This window comes from Crocuta crocuta, unplaced genomic scaffold, assembly GCF_008692635.1.
Source record: "Crocuta crocuta isolate KB4526 unplaced genomic scaffold, BGI_CrCroc_1.0 scaffold336, whole genome shotgun sequence".
Lineage (NCBI taxonomy): Eukaryota > Metazoa > Chordata > Mammalia > Carnivora > Hyaenidae > Crocuta > Crocuta crocuta.
The window spans coordinates 644412-668107 of NW_027527943.1; the positions used below are offsets into that span (position 1 = coordinate 644412).

The 23696-nt window shown below is 44.2% G+C and overlaps 1 protein-coding gene across 5 annotated transcripts in view; it reads right to left on the minus strand.

The window, feature by feature from the left end:
• LOC144221883 (uncharacterized) overlaps positions 1-23388 on the minus strand; it is a 38058-nt gene extending 14670 nt beyond the window's left edge. For 2 of the 5 annotated variants that reach the window (XM_077752416.1, XM_077752420.1), the window contains exons 1-3: positions 15963-16088; positions 9090-10163; positions 7276-7389 (exon numbers count right to left, since the gene is read on the minus strand). In XM_077752416.1, the coding sequence (XP_077608542.1) occupies positions 9296-10105 (810 nt within the window). In that variant the 5' untranslated portion in view covers positions 10106-10163; positions 15963-16088 and the 3' untranslated portion in view covers positions 7276-7389; positions 9090-9295. Of the gene's footprint in view, positions 1-2534; positions 3734-5386; positions 5542-7275; positions 7390-9089; positions 10164-15962; positions 16089-23300 lie in introns of those variants that run through there. The other 3 variants (XM_077752417.1, XM_077752419.1, XM_077752418.1) reach the window with 3 other exon arrangements.
• Positions 23389-23696: the final 308 nt, after the last annotated feature.

Below are 23696 nucleotides of genomic sequence, written 5' to 3' on the forward strand. Positions count from 1 at the left end.
TTAACAGACTAAGCTACCCAGGTGCCCCTTCAATTTTTTAAATATATAACTAAGAGTGGAATTACTGGGTTATAAGGTAACTCTATTTTTAACTTTCTGAGGAAGTTCCTAACGATTTTCCAAGGTGACTGCACCATTTTACATTTTCACCAGCAACGCAGGAAGGTTCTAGTTTCTCCACATCCTTGTTAACACCTGTTCCTGTCTTTATTACAGCCACCCTACTGGGTATGAAGTGGTATCTCATGGCTTTGATTTGCATTTTCCTAATGTAGAATGATGTGGATCTTTTCATGGATTTATTGTCCATTTCCATATCTTCTTGGAAGAAATATCTATTCAAACCCTTTGCCCATTTCTAAATTGGGCTGTCTTTTTGTTGCTGAGTTGTAAAGGTTATATATTCTGGGTACTGGACCCTTATCAAATATATGACTTGTAAATATTTTCTCCCGTTCCAGGCGAGGTCTTTGCACCTTGTTGATAGTGTTGAAGCAAAATGGTTTTTAATTAGATGAAGTCCAATCTCTCCATTTTTAATGTGGCTTCTTGACTTTCTGGTGTTACTGAAGAAATCACTGCCTTAACTGAAGGTCATATTTACACCTGATTTCTTCTAAATGTTTTAAAGTTTTAGATCTTACTTTAGGTCTTTGATCCATTTTAACTTACATTAAAATTTTTTTTAATGCTTATTTGTTTTGGAGAGAGAGAGACAAAGTGTGAGAGTGGGGAGAGAGAGAGAGAGAGAGAGAGAGAGAGAGAGAGAGAGAGAGAGAGAGAGAGAATCTGAAGCAGGCTCCAGGCTCCGCGCTGTCTGCACAGAGCCCAACGTGGGGCTTGAACTCACAAACTGTGAGATCACGACCGGAGCCAAAGTCAGACGCCCAACTGACTGAACCACTCAGGTGCCCGTTAACTTACATTTTTAAGTGCTTTAAAATTTTTATTTATTTTTTTGAGAGGGGGTGGGGAGAAGCAGAGATGAAAGAGAGAGGGGCTCAAACTCATGAACCATGAGATCGTGACCTGAGCCAAAATCAAATCAGAGGCTTAACCAACTGAGCCACCCAGGTGCCCCTCCCAGATGTGTTTCTACTCTCAATTGCTTCTCTTGGATTTTATGTCTTCTCATGTGCCTAAGTTTTAAAAATTTGTTCCTGCAAAATTGCTTATAGAAATAATTTCAAACCTAAGAGAATATTATGTCCTTATAGAGACAACTTCCCAGTACCTGTGAGCACTGGGATTATGAAATCACTTAAATCCATTGTAGAGATTAGGATTCAAAGCAGAGCAGCAGCCCCCTGTGAGAGCCTGTGTGGTTCATATACTTTTAGAGGACAGTCTTTGGGGTCCCACACACCAGAGTGAGGGCATTTACTTGCACCATCCTCCACCTTGGTAGTCTCCAGAACCCACTTTGGTGACTTTTTTCCTGCGACCCTATCAAGAGTATGACTCACCCTCACAGGTACCTTTTCCAGAATNCTGTAGAGATTAGGATTCAAAGCAGAGCAGCAGCCCCCTGTGAGAGAGCCTGTGTGGTTCATATACTTTTAGAGGACAGTCTTTGGGGTCCCACACACCAGAGTGAGGGCATTTACTTGCACCATCCTCCACCTTGGTAGTCTCCAGAACCCACTTTGGTGACTTTTTTCCTGCGACCCTATCAAGAGTATGACTCACCCTCACAGGTACCTTTTCCAGAATCAGAAGATGCCCAAAGAAGGGATAATTTCCTTAAATGTACATCTTCTTTCACTCCTTTACTTTCAAATTAGTTCCCTAATGTCTTTTGTGTTATAGTTTTTAAATTTATTTTTGAAACAAGAGAGACAGAGCATGAGCGGAGGAAGGGCAGAGACAGAGGGAGACACAGAATCTGAAACAGGCTCCAGGCTCAGCTGCCTGCACAGAACCCGATGTGGGGCTCGAACCCATGAACCGCGAGATCATGACCTGAGCTGAAGTCGGACGCTTAACGGACTGAGCCACCCAGGCGCCCCCCTAATGTCTTTTGATAGAGTTTTTAAAAAAGCATTTTGCCCAGCGTCCCCACTTCTCAGCGGGAGAGCTGGTCCGTAGGACTCTGTCCATCACCATCCCAAGCAGAACTCAGGGTGCATGTTCTTGCAGGCTAAATGGCTATTGGGCGATTTCAGTTCCAACTCCTATCTTAACATTCTAATTTAAGAGAACATTAACATACCACTAATTTGAGTAAATATTCAGAAAGAAGACAAGAACACACTAGTGGTAATTTCTCAAGAAACCATGGACTCGGAGGATAGAACTGACCTCCTATAACCCCCGGAGGCAGGTAGTTTGTACCATGCTGTACATTTAAATCACACAACTACCGCATATCATTCAGCAATTTAAGCCTAAGTCCTTTCAAAAATGTGGCTGAGAAAATACTGCTTTCTTAAGTCCCTGGGTGGAGGGAGACAGGAAATGCCTATAATAAAAGGCTTTCACCTGTGACTCAGTCCCATGTGGCTGAAGAATGCTCTGGGCTGAGAGGNCAGAGATGTTTTCATTCAAGTGTCCCCATGAAGTGACCTGACAAAGTCTCTAATAACACTCATCTTAATTCCATAAAATGCTAAAGTGGTTGTATGCAATTGGTTTTTTAAAGTTTTTACTTATTTATTTAATAAACTCTAGCCCAATGTGGGGCTCGAACTCATGACCCTGAGATCAAGAGTCGTATGCTCTTCCTACCTAACTGTGATGTTTGATGTTGAAGAAGTCCTGTACTATACTTTTACCACACATTTGACAACTGAAGTTTATTTTTGTTGTGTATCCTTTGATGTCTGGTAAGAAAGGAGTTCATACCTGCCCCAGGCATAAGACTTCTCTCCAGTACAGACTCATGTTTGGTAAGATTTGAACTTTGACTAAAGGCTTTCCCATATCACTTACAAAGAGCTTTTCTCCATATGGAATCTCTGATGCACTGTAAGACCTGAGCTAACGCTGAGAGGTCCCCAGAGCAGTCACACATAGGGCTCGAACCCACGAACCGCGAGATCATGACCTAAGCGAAGTCGGATGCTTAACCGACTAAGCCACCCAGGCGCCCGTTTCTTTTTAATGAGAGTTGAGCTCACATTTACGGCACTGAAGATCTCTTCATGGGTTCTCTGATATCCGACAAGACTATCCAAGTACCTGAAGGCTTTGCCACATTCTCTACTCTCACGGGACTCTTCTGCATGGTGGCTTCTCGGCTGTGCAGTGCCATGGGCGCTGGGTTTACACTGAAGGTCCTCCCGTGCTGAGAATCCTCATAGGGTTTCCTCAAGTCTGCTGGGGCTTAGTCAGGAGTGCTGGTGTCCGGGTTTGTTTTATCAGGGAGAGGCGTTTCTGGAGCACTTACGTTTTATCACAACTGAGCACAAGGTGAAGGGAGAATTCCCTGCTCCCAGAGCACTGACAGGAGTGAACTTCAGGGCAGGTTTTCCTAAGTGTCCTCACCAGGGTGATACTTAGCAGATAGTTATCAGTGACACTTATCCCTTTATCAGATACTCTCCTGGCTTGAAGCAATGCAAGCTGTGATTCCTCAAAGGGGCTCCTCCCTCACTTGGCTAGACTATTCCAAAGGCCCCGGACTTGTTGCATGTGGAGGCCCTGAGGTATGTTCCCAGTTACTTTTCTGTGCTGGGCTTCCGCAAAACTCTGCTTGGAGCTGGACTCCTTATCTAAGGCCAGGAGTTACTCTCTGAAAGAAGAGGTTGATCATAAAATAAGCACCTTTCCTTTAGAGGCAGAAAGAAGTCAAATGTAACAAATGAGAGTGGCTTATGAGAGAAACAGGGCTCTTTGTTAAGAGTCTGAAGTAAAGAATATACGCTTATGGGGCGCCTGCGTGGCTTAGTCGGTTAAGCGTCCGACTTTCGCTTAGGTCATGCTCTCGCGGTTTGTGGGTTCGAGCCCCGCGTCAGGCTCTGTGCTGACTGCCAGCTCAGAGCCTGGAGCCTGTTTCAGAGTCTGTATCTCCCTCTCTCTGATCCTCCCCTGCTCACGCTGTCTCTCTCTCTCTCCTAGAAATAAATAAAACATTAAAAAAAAAAAAAAGAATATACGCTTGTTTTTTCATTAATTTCTACTTTTTAGTATTTTCTTCCCTTTGCTTTCTTTGGGCTATTTTCTTGTGCTTTTTTTTTTTAAAGTTCTCAAAAATGGATGTTTAGAGCACTTTTTCAGCTTTTCTTCTTTTCTAAGTATAACATGTATATTTTTAAATGAAATAATTTACGTAAGGAGCTTGAAAAGGTACCTGGAACAGAGAAGGTCTTAATAAATGGAAGTTACTACTACTAGTAGTACTATCACTAACATAAAATAGAAGTAAAACAGAAGGAAGGGACTGGGGAGGAGATGCAACATTTCTTCAAGATCACCTGTGAAAGGGGCACCTGGGTGGCTCAGTCGGTTAAGTGTTTGACTTCAGCTCAGGTCATGATCTAATGGTTCGTGGGTTTGAGCCCCACGTCAGGCTCTGTACTGACAGCTCAGAGCCTGGAGCCTGCTTCAGATTCTGTGTTTCCCTCTCTCTCTGCCCCTCCCCTGCTCATGCTGTGTCTCTCTGTCTCAAAAATACTAAATACTAAAAAAAATTTTTTACAGATCACCTGTGAAAGTAACAACATATAAAGGAGCAGACTAAAGAAGCCATCACACCAACAAAGCATTTAACTATCTATCTGGAGTGATTATAAAAGTCTCAAATCTAGAAGGGATGCCAGAAAATATTTGGCATGTCTCCTTTAAGGATATAGAAACTGAGGCCCAGCAAGGCGGCATTAGTCTAGCCTAATATGGTTACTTAGAGGTAAAACAGGCTGAAAGCAAGGGCTCTTGAATCTCATCTTGAATGTTTTACCAGCATTAACACACTGGCTCCTTGAAACCATGAAGGCACATAAACAACCTTCATATTAAAACCTTCATAGTACAGCTTAGTGGTTAAGAGAACAGGTCCTCAGCTTAGACTTCTGGTTTCAATTCCTGGCTCAACCATTTCCTGGCTGAATGACCATGTTATTTAATGTCTCTGTTCCTCAATTTATGCAGCTGTAAATGGTAGTAGTATGTATCTCATACCATTGTTTGTTATTGAAAAATGTGCATATAAGGCACTCAGAAAAAGCCCCAGCATAGAAAGTATTCCATAAACATCGGCCATCATGGTAGATCTACTATCTCAATGGTAAATTTCATCAATTTTTCTTGGTTCCTCATTGCAGTCTTTGTAAGGATTATTTTCCCCTACCCTATAGTCAAGAAGCTTGGTCATCTGACCTGCTTTGGCTAATGAAACATAAGTGCAAATGATATATGCTTCCCTGTAAAAGCCACTGTGTGTACCTACCGCTGTGTTTCTTTTACTCCTCAAGTCCTGGGGTGGAGAGAACACACTGCAGAGCTGCAACTGAGCCACGGCTGACACACAGCACAGGCAAGACCAAGTCCTGTACCGTAACCGACTGAGATTTGCGGGCGGGAGCTGGGGGATGCAGGGAGGTCCTGGTTACATAATAAAAATCTAGCTGATCATAATGAACCTAAGTCAACCTGTACAACCTCACGCCATTTCAGCGCACCAGCTGCCAGGTGTTGGTGGTCAGTTAACACAAACAAAAATGAAAGTAAGAGGCACACCTGGGTGGTCCAGTCAGTTAAGCGTCCAACTCTTGGTTCTGGCTTAGGTCATGATGTGACAGTTATAGGTTCAAGCCCCACATCGGGCTCTGTGCTGAGCACAGGGAGCCTGCTTGGGATTCTTTCTCTTTCTCCTTGTCTCTGCTCCTCCCGTGCTCACGCGCTCTCTCTCTCTCTCTCTCAAAATAAATAAAAAATAAAAAACAAAAAGTAACAACTAAGCCATGAATCCGTGCTACAGCATTACCAAGACGCTCAACAAGAGGGCACCGACAAAGGGCCCGGTCATTTGTGGCCCTGGGGGCCAGGAGGAAGAAGAGGGGGGAGCCGGGAGTGGACAAGTACCGAATATGGACTTACAGTGGGGAAAAGGGTCCTCAAGGTTCCTCTACCCCAACGAGGGAGTCTCAGCAGAGTTGCTCGGGCAAGGCCCCCAGAAACAGGCCTCCACGTGGGGGTGTGGCCTGCGGTGCGAGTGCGCCTAAGAGGCTGCCGTCCAGGCAGTCGTGAACCCTAGACCGCAGCACAGAGACCGCACACGCTAGCTGCACCTCGAAGTCCAGTGCGGGAGGGTGGTTCTGCCCCATGAGGGGTAACCAAGCTGGACTCTTTTGAACTCCCCATGAAGAACATCGAGCAACCAATAAGCTTATCTACCTTTTGCCCAAGAGATGTGACCAAGGGCACAAACCACGCAGAGCGCGTGGCCAGCAGCACCCGCAGACGTGCGGGAGCGCGAGAGGCCCGAGGACCGTCTCTCCCAACAATGGCCGAGTTACAACGTAAAACGTGCTTCCCACTACACTTCAACACCAGCCTGGAGACGTTTCACACTTTTCAAGCACAGAAAGCAAGGAATCTCACGACCTGGCCCCCAACTCTCTCTCCAGTGTGATGTCACTACTTCCGTACTACAATCTATGATGAGAGAAACCTCCCTCCTTTCCCCCAGACACAGAGTGGGTTTTCTATAAGTTCATTTATTTTGAGAGAGAGAGAGAGAAAGAGAAAGAATGGGGGAGGAGCAGAGAGAGAGAGAGAGAGAGAATTCCAAGGAGGCTCCACATTGTCAGCACAGAGCCGGATGCAGGGCTCAACCTCATCACTGCAAGATCACAACCTGAGCCGGTATCAGGAGTCAGATGCTTAACTGACTGAGCCACCCAGATGCCCCCAGGCACATAGTTTTAATCACGCTTTTCCCAAAGTCCCTTCCTTCATCCTTTTTCCTGTGGCTGAAGAACTCCCTCTTCTTCCAAGATTTCACTGTCCTCTGAGACCTTCAACACTTCCACAAGTGCAAAGTAATCTATACAAACCCAGTGGCTTTATCACTGTAATTATTGTTTTCTATCTGCTACTTTCTCCCTGTCCCCAAATAGACTGTAAGCCCCTGAAGACTAGGGTGCTTTTTCCATGTATCTTTGTATTCCTAGTACCTAGCACAAGGCCCAACCCATAGCAGATGATCATCAACACTTTGGGCTCACAAGGAATAACCATGTTACGTGGATCCTGATCTCCCAACACTACATTCTTCAGTAGAAGCAGCGTCTTTCTCCAGAATGTCTGCTCCTTCAAAGTCTTCAAGATACTTACCACTTACTGCTTCGGATTCAGTTGCGCTGGTTTGGGGTGGGTTATGCCATCACTTCAGTGCTGATCTCAGAAGAGTATTCTCCACCCAGAAGAATCTGTCTGCAAACCTCCATCCTAGGGACAAACCAAGACAGTTGGGGCCAAAGAGGTAAACACTAAAAACACTGACGGTAACAATAAAAAAACGGCGTGGCAGGGAACTCTCCAGAGCAGAGCAAGGAGAAACCAGTCTCCCTCAACTGTCAAAAGGAGAAAGAAGCAGGGTGAGGGAATTCACACCTCGATCCAATGTTGTAGACAATTTCCCAGTGTTCTGTTGAGGCCCTTCATTTCAGCCTGTAAGTATGTGCCTTAATTCTCTCCAGTGCACCCCATGCCCTAGGTGAGGTTCTGTCTCCTTAGTCTGCGCTCCATAACCAGGACCTTCTCTGCCTTCAGCCCCCATGTCCATGCCGAAACTTATCTGTAAGTGGTAAGCACCTGTTCAATACCAGACTTCACGTTGTGCGTTTCCACATTCATCCTTAATCTCAGTGCCTTACAGTACAAGTTGGCTCAAAGCTTCATGGAGTCCAGTGTGTCTGTGGGCTGTCTTGCCTGAGATGTTCATGAGAAATCATGAAGACTGTGTGTCCCCGTACAACACAGAGTCCTACTGCAGACCAATCAACCCGCAACTTCTATCAATTTGGTGTTCATCTTGAACCTCCCAAGATTTAGTTTTAGGGATCAAAAGAATTTCAGACCTGCTACCCCAAGAGTCAGAAATCACTATTAATGTAGAAAAATAGTAACAAAGTAATTTTTAAGTCCAGATCTCTTCCCTGAGTTTTACATGTGCATATATAACTTTTGGGTTTAGGTCTGGGGACGGGGTTAGAAAGTAGGGTACATTCTGATGAACACTTCTTCTGGGATTTCCAGACATAACAAACGCATTTTCCAAAGTGAACTCATTAACTCTGTACCACTTCCCAAATCTGAGCTCTCCCAGTTTATATGAGGTGTCGAACTTCAAAGAGTCACTCAAATAGATCCTTGAAAGTCATCCTAAAATCAATGGCATCCTCAACTCAACAGCAGTTTCCCAGCTTGTCCCGTCCTCACACCTCTTCAGTCTGTAACGGCCCCACCACAGTTGAGAAACACCAAATCTAAGGGTTCAGAGCACCTAACACTTTTAGAAAAAGGCTTTTTGTTTTTGTTTGTTTTGCTTCAGGAAGCTCAGTCAAGTTTAGGGTTTACTGACTCAGCAAGTCGAAAGTCCTGGGGCTTTGCTGACTAAGCAAGAATGACCCTGAAAAATTATCTATCGGATTTCTACCTTAAAAAAAAGATAGCCTAGGTGCGCCTGGGTGCCCCCGTTGGTTGAGTGTCTGACTTCGGCTCAGGTCATGATCTCGCGGTTCGTGGGTTCAAGCCCCGCGTCGGTCTCTNCCAAGGAGGTTACTAACCCATCTAATTTCCGCTGAGAGCTACAGGTACAACAAAAGCAAAGAAAGGAAGACCAATCAGTTCGTGTTTCCAGATAAAATGAGGATATGTGGCTCCTCTCCCACCAATCAACACTACTTCCANTGAACCGCGAGATCATGACCTAAGCGAAAGTCGGATGCTCAACCGACTAAGCCACCCAGGCGCCCCTCCAATTTCAAAACTTAAGAGGTTTTACCTGTAATACAACAACAGCAATAACAATAACAATAACAAAAGGCTTGTATATGAGAAAAACTAAAACAATATTTATAATACTGAAGTCTGCTCTTACTAAACCAAAACTATATTGTAATATACATATATTTAAATGGCTTTACCTTGTAAGTTGTAAAAAGAGCACTCTCAGAAGTCGACGTGATTTCAGAGCTTTAATCATTCTGGAGTCAATTTTCACTGACTTCTCCCTTCTTGAATATCCCAAAAGGCCAAATATCAATTAAAACATTAATTTTTTCCATGTTCTTCTCTTGGTGTTGACTTCTGATACAAAAAAAAGGCCTTTGAAATATCTTCGCCACATAAATCAATGACGACACTTTCCTTTGGCATGTATTTTCTGGTGTTTGGTAAGATTAGAACTCCCACGGAAAGCTTTCCCACACACGTCACACTCATACGGTTTCTCTCCAGTGTGGATTCTCTGGTGATGAATAAGGGTTGAGATCTGGCTGAAGGCTTTCCTGCATTCTCCACACTCATAGGGCTTTTCTCCAGAGTGAATCCTTTGGTGATTAATAAGGGCGGAGTTCACATAGAAGGCCTTCCCACAGTCCTTACACTCATACGGCTTCTCTCCTGTGTGGATTCTCTGGTGTTTGATGAGGGCTGAGCTCACACTGAAGGCTTTCCCACATTCGTCACACTCATAGGGCTTTTCCCCAGAGTGGATTCTCTGATGTTTGATAAGGTCTGAGCTCACACTAAAAGCTTTGCCACACTCATTACATTCATACGGTTTCTCCCCGTTGTGGATTCTCTGATGTATGATCAGGTGTGCCCTCACACCAAAGCCTTTCCTACACTCGTTACAAGTATAGGGCTTCTCGCCTGTGTGGATTCTCTCATGCACAGTGAGGGTGGAGCGCACACTGAAGGCTTTTCCGCAGTGATCACACTCATAGGGTTTCTCGCCAGTGTGGATTCTCCGGTGTCGAACGAGGCCGGAGCTCTGGGCAAACTTCTTTCCACATTCACTACAAGTGTACCGTCTCCCTTCCGTGGGCCAGACTTCTTGCCTTTGTACCCGGCTCACATACTGAGAGGCTTTCTCACGCTCAGGTACCTGTAACGTATCCCCATTATGTATGCTGGCAACCTGCTTGTGTGGGTCCATCCTTACAAAATTCTTCCTTTCAGAATAGACACCTTATTCGTGCCTCTGGCTTTGATTCCTGAAATCATAATAAATAGAGTTTCAAATGTAATTTATTTCTTGTTGCTAAAGCAATAGGATGTGACACGGACTTAACTAGAACCCTCAAATATGCTTCATAAACCCAGGACACACCAATCAAACGTGTTAGTCAGTCTATATGCAGTGACATATCACAACACTATTAGAATGAACACCCGACTCAAATGTCTATTTAAAAATTACCCTTTATGAAGGTATCGACAGCACAGAATCTGGAATATAAGTGAATATAAAAATAATACTTAGTTCTTACTTAAAAAGACTTTTCATCTATGTAATTAAGTTGGGAAACAAGACAGGAATTGAAGACATTTGTAGTCGGTAGAGCCGATGATGGACTATACAAATACAGAAGATAAAAGAACCAGAAATTCAACTGATAATAACTTTGGAAGAATGACAGCAGCATCACCGACAGCTGTGTTTTTACCACTCACAGAAAGTCCACACTGTTTGGCTGGAACTTTTCTCTGCCTCTTTCCACCTTACAAATTGTTTTATGTCTCAACAGTAATAAAGTGATGATATGCACCCTCGATATGATGAGAATGGCACTTCACCTTTGGGGTCACCCTCCCCAAAACCTATAACCTCAATATAGTAGTAAGAAAAACATCAGTCAACTCCCAATTGAGTGGCATTCTGCCAAAAACCTGACTCCTCAAAACTGTCAAGGTCATCAAGGTGCCTGGGTGGCTCAGTCATTTAAGTGTCAGTCAGTTAAGCATGGGGTATATAGGAACTCTCTGTACTATCTTCACAATCTTTCTATAACTCTAAAATGTCCAGAGTACACAGAAACCATTATGAAAATTTTGCTTAAAAATCTGTCTATGCAGGGCATCTGGCTGGCTCAGTCAGAAGAGCATGGGACTCCTGATCTTGGAGGTGAGTCTGAGCCCCAATTTGGTTGTAGAGATTACTTAAAATAAATAAACACATAAGTGTATTTATGCAACACAAAGAAATAGAAAGATATTCCATGCTCATGTGTTGGAAGAATATTTGTAAAATGTCTATTTACTCAAAGCAATCTACACATTTAATGCAATCCCTACCAAAATACCAACATCATTTTTCACTGAACACAGAACTATAAACAATCCTAAAATTTGTGTAGATCCACAAAGACCCCGAATAGCCAAAGCAATCTTGAAAAGCAAAGCAAAGCTGGAGGCATCACAACTCTGGACTTCAAGTTATATTGCAAAGCTGTAGTGATCAAGAAATTAGACACATAGATCAATGGAGCAGAATAGAAACCCCAGAAATGAACCCACAACACAAATGGGGCGCCTGGGTGGCTTAGTCGGTTAAGCGTCCGACTTTCGCTTAGGTCATGATCTCGCAGTTCGTGGGTTCGAGCCCCGCGTCGGGCTCTGTGCTGACTGCCAGCTCAGAGCCTGGAGCCTGTTTCAGTCTGTCACTCCCTCTCTCTCTGACCCTCCCCTGCTCACACTGTCTCTCTTTCTCTCCTAGAAATAAATTAAAAAAAATTAAAAAAAAAAAAGAAATGAACCCACAACTATATGATTAATTAATCTTCAGCAAAGCTGGATAGAATATTCAGTGGGAAAAAGAATGTTTCTTCAAAAAATTCTGTTGGGAAAAACTGGACAGCAACATGCAAAAGAATGAAACTGGACCACTTTCTTACATTATACACAAGAATAAATTAAAAATGGATTAAAAACCTAAATGTGAGACTGAAAACGATGAAAATCCTAGAAAAGAAATAGGCAGTAACCTTCTGACATCAGCCATAGCAATTTCTTCCTAGATATATCTCCGGAGACAAGGGAAACAAAAGCAAAAATGAACTATTGGGACCTCATCAACATAAAAGGCTTCTGTGCAGTGAAGGAAACAATCAACAAAACTAAAAGGCAACCTACAGAATGGGAGAAGATATCTGCAAATAACATATCTGATAAAGGGTTAGTATCCCAAATATGTAAAGATCTTAAACACCCAAAATGCAAATAATCCAAACAAAAAATGGGCAGAAAACATGAACAGACTTTCTCCAAAGAAGACTTATAGATGGCAAATAGACACATGAAAAGATGCTCACCACCACTCATCATCAGGGAAATAACAAATCAAAACCCTGATGAGAAGCACCTGGNATAAAGATCTTAAACTCAACACCCAAAATGCAAATAATCCAAACAAAAAATGGGCAAACATGAACAGACTTTCTCCAAAGAAGACCTATAGATGGCAAATAGACACATGAAAAGATGCTCACCACCACTCATCATCAGGGAAATAACAAATCAAAACCCTGATGAGAAGCACCTGGGTGGCTCAACTGGTTAAGCATCCAACTTTGGCTCAAGTCATAATCTCATGGTTCACAAGTCTGAGCCTCGCTTAGGGCTCTATGCTGTTACCAGGAAGCCCACTTGAGATTTTCTGTACCCCTCCCTCTGCCGCTCCCCCACTCTTGAGCAAGGGTGTGCTCTCTCCCAAAAATAAATGAACATTTAAAAAAAAAAAGACATACAGAAAAACAGTATTGTTTTCTTTTCTTTTTTAATATTTTTTATTTATTTCTAGGAGAGAGAGAGAGACAGCGTGAGCAGGGGAGGGTCAGAGAGAGAGGGAGTCACAGACTCTGAAACAGGCTCCAGGCTCTGAGCTGGCAGTCAGCACAGAGCCCGACGCGGGGCTCGAACCCATGAACCGCGAGATCATGACCTAAGCGAAAGTCGGACGCTCAACCGACTAAGCCACCCAGGCGCCCCAACAATTCTTGTTTTTATTCCACCCTGATCCCCCTCAGTTTACCACCTCCATCAGTAATTTTTATTAGTTCTTGTATCTTTGAATGTTTCTTTATACAAATGTCTTTTTCCGAGCTTCTGATTTTCTTGCTCCTGTTGTAGGGTGGGGTGTGGAGGTTCCCCACAAGTCAGGCACACGTCTGTTGTCACCTGGACACTACCCACCATGGCCGAGGAGCTGAGTCATTTCTCAGTGATGTTCTATCACGTTTCCCTGAACAGTCACTCCTTGGCAATAGTGAAAAAAGCTCACTCGGTGTAGGGGTCACGTGCACATGAACTCCTGCCCAGAATCCAGGAAACATGGCTACCCATGGAAGCCCGTGGCCTAAGCTGCTCCTCTCTTATGAAGAAAATATGGAGCCTCCCTAGTCCTACCCAAACCCCCTTAGGTCTGCAGCTCACTCAGACTGGAATTATCCTGTCCCCACCTCCATGGCTTCTTGTTATCATCTAGCTATAGATATGTTCAAAATACCTTTCTGGGCTGTTATCAGATACCTCTGGGTTAACATTTTTAACTTTGAAAAAAGCTGTTGAGAAGAGGGACATGTGGTCTCATCTTTTAAACAGAAGAGGCTGGGAGAGGGCAGAAAAATGCAACATAAAAAGCAAAAGAAAGGAGTCTTCATGAGTAGTGCATCCAGCTTTTTTCATTGAGGCAAAAAGAGTATTTCAAGAACAACTCAACCCATTATCAAGTCCTAAAATCCCTCCACTTTGCACTCAGAAACGACTCCTTATTTGTAAATTTAATACTATTATTTCAATAAAACTACCAACTTTTTTGTAAATAGATTTTAACGTTCACATAGACAAGTAAGTGAACAAGCAATATTCCCAGGGAAGACTCTGAAGAGGAGGGCAATGAAGGAGCACTTGTCCTCAATGATTGTAAACACGTTACAAAGCCTCAGTGAGACAATGTGATAGTGATGAATGAGACAGACAAATGGCAGAGAATAAATTAAAAACATTTAAAAAAATTTAAAAAAAGAAACTGCAGAAATAGATGCAATCAGAGGGAGAAATTCAGCATAGAAAAAAAGTAAGAAAAAGATGATCAATAAATGTATGGGGAGAACTAGGTAATCATCTGGAAAAATGTAAAACTGGATTCCTTCTTCAGTCTATACCCAGGTTAATATTCCAAATAAATCAAAGGTATAAGTGTTATGAAATGAAAACTATAAAAGTACCAGAGGAATATCTGGAAGAAGTCTTTTATAACTTCAGAGTAGGAAGGCCTTTCTAATTACAAGCCCAAATCCAGAGGCTATGAATGAAAAGATTGATAAATCTGAAATCAATGCAGGAATGAAAATTCCTGCAAGGTGAAACAACAAAACCGCTTTAAGCAGAATCAAAGACACATAAAAATGGAGAAGAGAATACAACTTACGTCTCAGACAAGGGCAGCCAAGACAGAATTCTTTATCAATAACACACAGTGGCAATGGCAGGCAAGCTGGTGCCCTCCTGTCCCACCGGCACTTGAATGGGTTCTGCTGAGAGTTCCTAACAACACACCTACACTGATACTGTTNAAAAGAGCCTCCTCAGGTCTCTTATTCTAGAATCTTCAGAAAACTACAGAATGTCAAAGTTTAACACTTACAACCCTCCTGTGGAGTAAAGAGTTCCTATAGTTGAGATTCAATGGTGTGTTCCTGGGTAGGAGCTGGAGACAATGATTCTCCCTCCCTTTGTTCCCAGGACTGCTATTTCTTGCTAGATTACTGCTGGACTGTGTGCAAGAGCTGGGACCTGGGAAAAAAAATTAAGCACATGAAATTATAGATGTATCACTGTATAAACAAATGCATCATTAGAGCAGACCAGTCAAGGGAGGTATGGAAAAAATAATGACAATATCTACATACTACTTTTGTATCAGGTGCCATCATGTAAGCCTGATAACAATTCTAGGCAGGAGCTTTTGTCATCCTCATTTACATATGAAGAAAGAGAGGCACAGAGAGATTCAGTGATTTGGCCACAATCACAAGTTTAGACCTAAATGCCCAAAAACGGGGGAAAAAAAAGAAATACCCTTAAGAGACTAAAAGTTTTATGATGACTTAATTAAAAAATACATGTCCCAGGGCGCCTGGGTAGCTCAGTCAGTTAAGCATCCGACCTCCGCTCAGGTCATGATCTCGTGGTTCATGGGTTCAAGCCCCCCATCGGGCTCTGTGGTGACAGCTCAGAGCCTGGAGCCTGCTTCAGATTCTGTCTCCTCTCTTTCTCTCTCTCTCGAAAATAAATACACACTGAAGTATTTAAAAAATAAATAAAAACATGTCCCTTCCCTTGCTGCTGTCTGGGTTCATGCAACTCAGCCACTGTCTCCAGACCCACCCCCGCCCTCCCCGCCTGTCCCTCTCCCAGACCTGGCACTCCTTAGGCCGAAAGGTCGGTTACTGGCCTCGGCCAGGGTCAACCGCGCTGGAGCCAGCCTAGAACTTAGAGTTTCCTAGGAACAGAATTCTTGAAACCAGAGAAAACAGCCCCTCTAATGCTGCCACGCAGTTTTCCACCTGGAGTGTGCGATTCAGTAGGATTCCTCTTCCGGGGCCTCCTCGTCGTTACCGTTCTTTTGTAAAAACAAAAAAACAAACAATAAAAAAAAAAAACTACACTATCTTACTCAACAGGCAAAGACTACCACAGGTGTCACACTAACTAGTGAGGGTCTGGGCGAAAACGCAAAGTGAAACAAGGGGCTGATCCGCTAGGACGTGTCCGATCCCAGGCTGAGGCAGCCCGGGGCACGTGCCCCGACTCCCTGCCGCGGGGCACTCCCGGGCCACGCGGGGGGCGCGAAGCGGNGCCGCACGGGTGTACTCCGCACGCACAAGGAAACGTCCTGGGCACCGGGGTGGAAGAGGAAGCCTGTCCCCAGTACGCATTTCCAGTCCTCCTCAGTTTCCCCTTCCGTTCGAAAAGGCGGGCCGAGGGTCGGCTGGGGGCGACCCCACACCTACCAGGGGTGCACGTGGCCACGGCAGCTCCAAAGAACTCGGGAGGCCGTGGGAAAGACCAGGCCGCACTGGCGCGTCGGGCCTGCGGCCGGAGGGGACGCCTGCCAGGCTCCAGCGTGCTCAGGTCGGGACGCGACGATCGGGCCCGCAGGTGCGGCCGAGCAATGCTCTCCCCGCCCCCCGCGGGCCGGAAGTCCCGGCACTTCCGGGGCGGCCCCCGGGCACTTCCGCCGNCCCGCCGGGCCCTCCCGCCGGGCCCTCCACTAGCACAGGCCTGGAGCGCCGCAGCCGAGGGCAGTCGGCGGGAGGCCGAGCCGAGACCCTCTCTTTCACAAAGGTGACTTCCGCTTGCTGATTCTGTCCAGTGTAGGACGCGGGGCTCTTGAATCTTGGAATTTAAAGACACCGCGGCCGGAAAAGGCAGCATCTCCAGGGGGGCCCTGCAGGATCCCCAAAACCTCCACGCGGGACCGCTGGAGCTCGGGTCTTCATCACCGAACATCCGAAAGCCAGAGATGCTCTTCTCTGTGCTTGAAGATTAGGGACCAGGCCCAGGAGGGCGGAGCTTTGAAGACTTGACTGTAACACCGACTGGCCGTTAATGGAAGAATTCAACCCAAACACCAAGTCAGTACACTTGTATGGACATAGAACCTGATGAAAGGAGTAAGACCTAGAATGAAACATTACAGTTGGAGGCTCAGAGTATGGATCCATCCCCTGGCGGAGTACACAATAAGAACATACAAGAACAAGGGTCAGACCTGGGGGCATAACCAGCCAGAAGAGAAATGGACTAAACAAGAAGCCTGGATTCTCTTCTACCTGCACCACTAACCTTAATGGGCGACCCAGTGATCGCTTGGCCTCTGTGGACCTCCGTTTGCAGAATGGGTTGGGAAATGATCTCAAAGATCACTTCCAAGCCTAGCATTTTATAGACTATGAATAATTAAACACAACAAAGCAACGCAGTGATTTCTTTGGTGCACTACACATTAAAGCCGATTTTCTAATTCGAGTTGATCCTTTTTAAACCTTCCGTTTTAAACCTGTTTAAGTGCCATTGAGCTATGAGAGATGAATGTTCTTAAAAGGTCTTTTTTTTTTTAATATTTTTATTTATTTCTAGGAGAGAGAGAGACAGCGTGAGCAGGGGAGGGTCAGAGAGAGAGGGAGTCACAGACTGAAACAGGCTCCAGGCTCTGAGCTGGCAGTCAGCACAGAGCCCGACGCGGGGCTCGAACCCACGAACCGCGAGATCATGACCTAAACGAAAGTCGGACACTTAACCGACTAAGCCACCCAAGTCCCCCTTAAAAGGTCTTTTAAATTAATTTAGGAAGTAACATTTTCTTCTACATATTTGCCTCCATAGTTAAGAGTAATACTCTGTTAAAAACTTTCTAAGTGGGCATGCGTTTTACTTGGCAAACTGACCACATTCTGGCTTGTGGTTTCCTTGGAGTAATTAATCCTGTCTAGCTGCTGTCCAAGGGACAGTTGAAAGTTGTATGTTGTCTCCAAAGCTACATCTTTTATATGACCCCCTGGAAACGAGATAGCCCTCTGAAGTCTTCTCTTTGATTCTATAAAAGGAAACTAGACTGTAGTCCTGTAACACCTGGTACTTGGTATAACAAGGGAGGCAGATCTGATCTTGAAAGCAACCTTAGAACATCATTAGAGACCTTTTTACGGCTGGGGCCCCTGGGTGGCTCAGTCAGACGTCCAACTTCAGTGCAGACCACGCGAGTTGAAGCCCCACATTGGGCTCTGTGCTGACAGCTCGGAGTCTGGAGCCTGCTTAAGATTCTGCTCTTTCCCTCCCCAACTAACTCAGTCTCCCTCTCTCAAAAATAAACACTTAAAAAAAAAATTGTGGTTTACCATCACTCTGACATGTATATGGCTGTGAACTCCCTTTTTCTTTTCTAATCTTACATACTATATCTAACAAGTTCCTTTTAAAGCTTGCCATAGCTAATTTTGCTAATTGCAGTGATAGTATTTCTATCTCCTTTCTCCTATATACCTTAAATATGTCCAGCCCAGGACTTCTCAGCTTTGGCAATATTAAACATACGAAGCCAGATAATTTGTGTTGTTGTGTGGGCTGTTTGTGCATGCACGGTGTTTAGAGCGTCCTTAGCTTCTATCTGCTAGACGCTAGTAGAACCCCAGCTGTCCACCAGTGGTAGAACCAAAGCTAGCTCCAGACATTTAACCAATTTTCTCCAGTTGAGAACCACTGGCTTAACCTCAGATACAAAAGTCTATTCTCAAGCACTTTTGCAACAATAACTTTAACACAGTAATCTTTAGAGTTTCCTATTCTAGGGCGCCTGGGTGGCTCAGTTGGTTAAGAGTCTGACTTCGGCTCAGGTCATGATCTTACGGTTTGTGGGTTCAAGCCCCGTGTCGGGCTCTGTGCTGACAGCCAGCTCAGAGCCTGGAGCCTGTTTCTGATTCTGTGTCTCCCTCTCTCTCTGACCCTCCCCTGCTCATGCTGTCTCTCTCTCTCTTAGAAATAAAAATTTAAAAAAAAATTTTTTTAGAGTTTCCTATTCCTATTTTGTTCCTTAAAGAATAAATTTGGCCAAACAAGTGGAGAGCTTCTTATTTCAGTTTTCACATATATTCTCCTAACGTTGGATTTTTTAGTCTTAGTCTTAGGTACAGGCAACTATAGATGTTCTACAGAAACAGGTCTGGGCACAAAGTGGTAAGAGAGACATATAAACTTGAAAACAGCTTAAAAATTTCTGTAGATAACTCCATAAATAATCCACACAATGATGCAACAAGCATTTATTAAACGCCTACTGTGTGCTCAGCACTGTACTAGGCACTAGGGGGTAGAGAGATACAAACGTAAAAGTTATTATTCCTGCCCTCAAGGAGCTTACAATTTAATTCTGGAAATAAATACAAATGTTAAACTACAACACAGAGAGCTAGAAAATAATTACAAAGCAACATATTAGTAAGTGCGTGGACCACAGTACAAACTTAAAGGGTAAGTGCTAAGGCAGCACAGAACAAGGGAGGTCTCAGTGTGAGGTGAAGTCAGGGAGAGCCCACTTGGAAGATATAAAGAAGCTAGGCTTTGAAGGGATGGGTGAGTTAAGAGGTGGAGCCAAAAAACCACAATCTAAACAAAAGAAATTGCATGAGAAAGGCACAGAGGCAAGGGATTGTAAGACAGCAGTGGAAGGCCGCAGAAGTCTGAACAAGAGGAGTCAAAGTGAATATGCTAAAGAATGAGGTTGAGGCAGATGAAGCGTGAAGGGCAAAACTTGGAGAACCTGGAACACCCCCGCTGAGAGAGCAATTATCTGCTGAGTGTTTTTGACTGAAAATGGATTTTGAGGAGGATCACCTTAGAAGTGTTACTGGAAGGGGGTCTTGAAAGCAAGGAAACTAGAAAGAATTACAACAGCCTGGCCTCAGATGACATAGCTCTGCAGAAGGCTACAGAGATGGCAGAAATGTAAGAGATCCAGCCTCCAAGAGAAAACTGAGAACAGCAATGACTTAGCAAGATCTGAGACATGTCGAGTGGAGAGCAGACAACTAAAGGACAACTCCAAGACTAGGATAAGAAGTATGAAGGGCAGGGCGCCGGGGGCTCAGGACACGATCTGAGTTGTGAGTTTGAGCCCCACCCTGAGCATGGAGCCTACTTTTAAAAAAATAAAGAAATATGAAGGGCAGTGAGTCTATTCAGGGTAAAGAAGCTATGCAATAATGCCTATTTGAAAGGAAAATGTGGTTTGGGGGACATGAGTGATGAGTTCTGTTTTAAAATATGAAATTATATAGGTAACTGCCCCACAGGGTGGGAAATAATTACTGAAATACAGAAGGTAAGTGTGAACAATAAAAACAGACAAATAGAAATGAGTAGAGGAAAAATACTGGATAAACCCACAACATGGGGATTATTTTCAGTGGAGAGGAGAAAAAAGACTAATAAAGAAAAGCTAAAAACTGGGAGGAAAATGATCAAAATGGATCCCACAAACCAAAGAAGAGAATTCCTGAGGTGCAGGGAAAACTCAACAGTGTGAAATATAGATCAAGGACAAGGGGCTCCTGGGTGGCTCAGTCGGTTAAGGGTCCAACTCTTGATTTTGGCTCAGGTCATGATCTCAAGCTTCTTGAGCTTGAGGCCTACACTGGGCTCCACGCTGACAATACAGAGCCTGCTTGGAATTCTCTCTTTCTGCCCCTCTCCTGCTCACATGCTTGCTTTCTCTCTCTCTCTCAAAACAGGATTAAGAACTTAGAAAAGGCATTGATATTTGTTCATAGGACACTTAAGTGGCATGCTGAGTAATAAGCCAGTAAGAAGTTTGAGGAATATATTAATGAGAAAATGGGGTTGAAAAATGGATGACATGTTTGAAAGATCATTAATGACAAAAGAAAAACAGAATGGCAGCTGGAAATGGGCAGTGAAGTTAAAGGTTTTCCACACTTTATGCTGTAGGTAAACTTAACTACTGTCCTCCCAACAGACCATATGCATGGTTGGATACCATGGATATTTCATTTCCCTCCACAATTCTACTTCCCTGGGGCAGTTTAGAGAGAAATGTACCCGAATCTGTACCTTATTGCTTCATCTTGCCAGTTACTCACATGTTTTACTTGTACAATTTAGCTTTCTAGTACTACAAAGCATCAGAAGCATCAACATTTAAAGATACAATCATCAACCCAAATGACATTTTCAACCAATTGCACTACACAGTGCTGTACCACCATACATTCCCTTCCCCAGTAGCTAGCTAGCTTATGGCCAGGGATGCTGAATTTCCAACGGCTGGCCAGCGTCAGGGTGTTCATTAGAGACAACAGCACAGTGGTCAGCAGCATAGGCTTGAGAATCTGACACTCTGGGCAGAGCCCCTGCTTTGTCATTCCCAGATACATGAATTTAGTCAACTCACTCATCTCGCTAAGCCTATTTCCTCGTCTATAAAATGCAAGATACAGTATGTCAAAACCATGAGAAACCCTTAGCATAGAGCCTGGCACACAGTAAGTACTTAATAAATGTCAGCTATTACTATTTCGAGTCTCAGAACCAAGAGTGAAGCTAACTGCTATGCATGGCAATCATTCACCACATTCTAGCACTGCCACCTTGCTCAATGGGGTTAACCTTTGAAGCCTGACGCTTCTCCTAGGACTGTGTTGCATGGCAGCAGAGTGACCAAAGAACCACTTTATCATGCCAGGTCCTAAAATGAGAAGATCATGATGGGAGAAGGTACTGGTGAACAGTTCATTTCAGATCAAGAGCATAAAAACAGAATCTTAGCACACATCACACATGGTTAAGAGCTCAAAATAAAGTCATAAAGATGGAGCAATCACATTCCGGTGCGAAGAGTGAGAGGTGGAGACCAAGAAGGGACTTCTATGTGTGCCACCAAAGAAACAGCAGCCTCTCCTTCCCTACACCATGTGGCTATTTCTGTATGCAGCTGAACCAGACTCAAAAGTTCTTTCAGGTTAGTCTGTTCTCATTCTTTCCAGAAGAACACTGAGCTTTCAGCACACAGCTTCCTTTCTTTGAATTCTGCCAGACGCTTAGTCGTTGTGGATTTAATGCGTAGCATGGCTACACACTACTGTGGTAGCGATGTTAGCTGGTGTGCCTACAGTCGTTTCATCGTGCTTCTCTAAGAGCCCTCACTGGAGGGCTCCCCTCAACTGCCTGGGAGACTGTGCGTGTGTGCACATACCTTCCCTCTGGCATGGACTCCATCCTGTAAGACCCGCACACATGCAGCACTGGTCTCAGGCAGCGTTCATGTCTTACAGAGAGCAAGGATCTGGAAACAACCAGATTTGTTCCTGGTTTCTTGAAATTTCAAGTCCAAGAGAATGAGGAATGGAATTCCCTCCAAGTGCAAGGGAATCTATAGTCCAAAAAGGGGGGAAAAGGAGGGTGAGAAAATAAAGGATAATGGAAAGCGCAGTTTTGAAAAAGTTAACCGAGGAGGGGCACCTGGGAGGCTTAGGTGGTTAAGTGTCCGACTCCTGATTTCAGCTGAGGTCATGATCTCATGGTTCAGTTCAAGCCCTGCATCAGCCTCCACACTGGCAGCACCGAACCTGCTTGGGATTCATATTCTCTCTCTCTCCCCACCCCCCAGCCTCTTCTCTGCTCACTCATGTTCTCTCTCAAAATAAACATTTAAAAAAATCTTTAAAATAAAAAAGAAAATAGAAACAGTTAACCAAGGAAACCAGCATGACCTATGACAGGTGGGTATCAATGGCTCAATGAAATAGGTATAACAACCTTGATGTTGTCAGTGGTCAGGGTGGGCCATAGTGGGAAACAGAAGGGACTTTATAGGGAAGGAATTTATGATCTAAAAGGTGGACCTTTACGATGAAAGATTTTAGACTGGTTTTTAAAAACAGCAATCATAAAATAACATGATTAGCAAGTGCTATCCCTGTTCAGAACAGTCAGTGTGAAGTTGTGTAAATTCTCTTGGCGTTTTCTTTAGAACATGTAGCATATTCTTCTGAATAGGACTGATGGAATCAATTCCCATTTTGAAAGCTGACTTTGAAAAATAAGCCAAAAGTGACTCAATTCCAAGTCTGGTGAACAAGTGGGTAATGGTCAAAAACAAGATGTTATTCAAGAGTAAAAGTCTTCCAAATGTCGGGAGGAGTGGTAGCACTTCTGGAACAACCCAGACCACCAAATTTAAAGGGCAGATCGCGTTCGGATGCACAGGTTCTGGTGTGTTGCTTAAAATAGCCTTGTTACTTTATAGAATATCCCCTGGTATATGGAAAGTCTCAAAGAAGAAAGATCGTGCCTGGTGAGGAGTTAATATTGCGTTTCCACTAGTTTACGGATGCACACACACCGGAATTCAGAAGAGTGAGGAACCGTGAGGTGAGGTATTCGACAGACCACCGCTGTGCATTTATAAAGCTAATGGCGAGAGACAGATGGAGAATGAAGGGTGAGGAGCTAAGGCCATCTACAGAGGGAGGGCAAGGGTAGTGACAGCAGTGACAGACCACCCCGTCAGGGATTTGTGCAGACTGACAGGAGCCTGAGCGCAGGACTGTCATGGGCCAGAACAGATGAGGGGATGTTCTTTGTAAGGATTTTTAGTTCTTCTTCAAGCACCTGTCTCCCCTTTCGCCCACACGAGGCTGTAACCAGAACAGCGGAACAGTGTCAACGCCTCTATGCACCATGGCATACAGTGCGAAGGTGGAAAAGACAGCTGCAAGTCACCCAAAGGTACAACCACCCAAGCTCCAGAGCAGCTAGGCTAAGTCTCCACTCACCTCCTTCTCTGCTTCACTCCCACACATATCACTTCTTTTGCTGACACAGGTGCTGAGGGTGGGGGTGGTGAAGGACACGTATGGACGCTCAGTGACTCAGGGGAGTCAGTGAAGGTGATATATGAAGAAAAATGCTGGAGTGCTGTTAAAAATATAGCATTCTGAGTTTGCGTGGGAATACGGTTTTCCATTGACTATCAGGAACATTGGAATCAAATAACACGCACACTTAAGCATAAATACATTATGTGTCTGTAAAAAGTTCCCTAGAACTATGTTCTCAGAAAGCTAAATACAAATATAAGTCTCACAGGGAGGCTGCTTCACACTCTAAAGTAGCGTCTCAGAGCGGATTAGGATGACAGTTGTGCCTGCAGGGAAATGAACAGGGGAAGG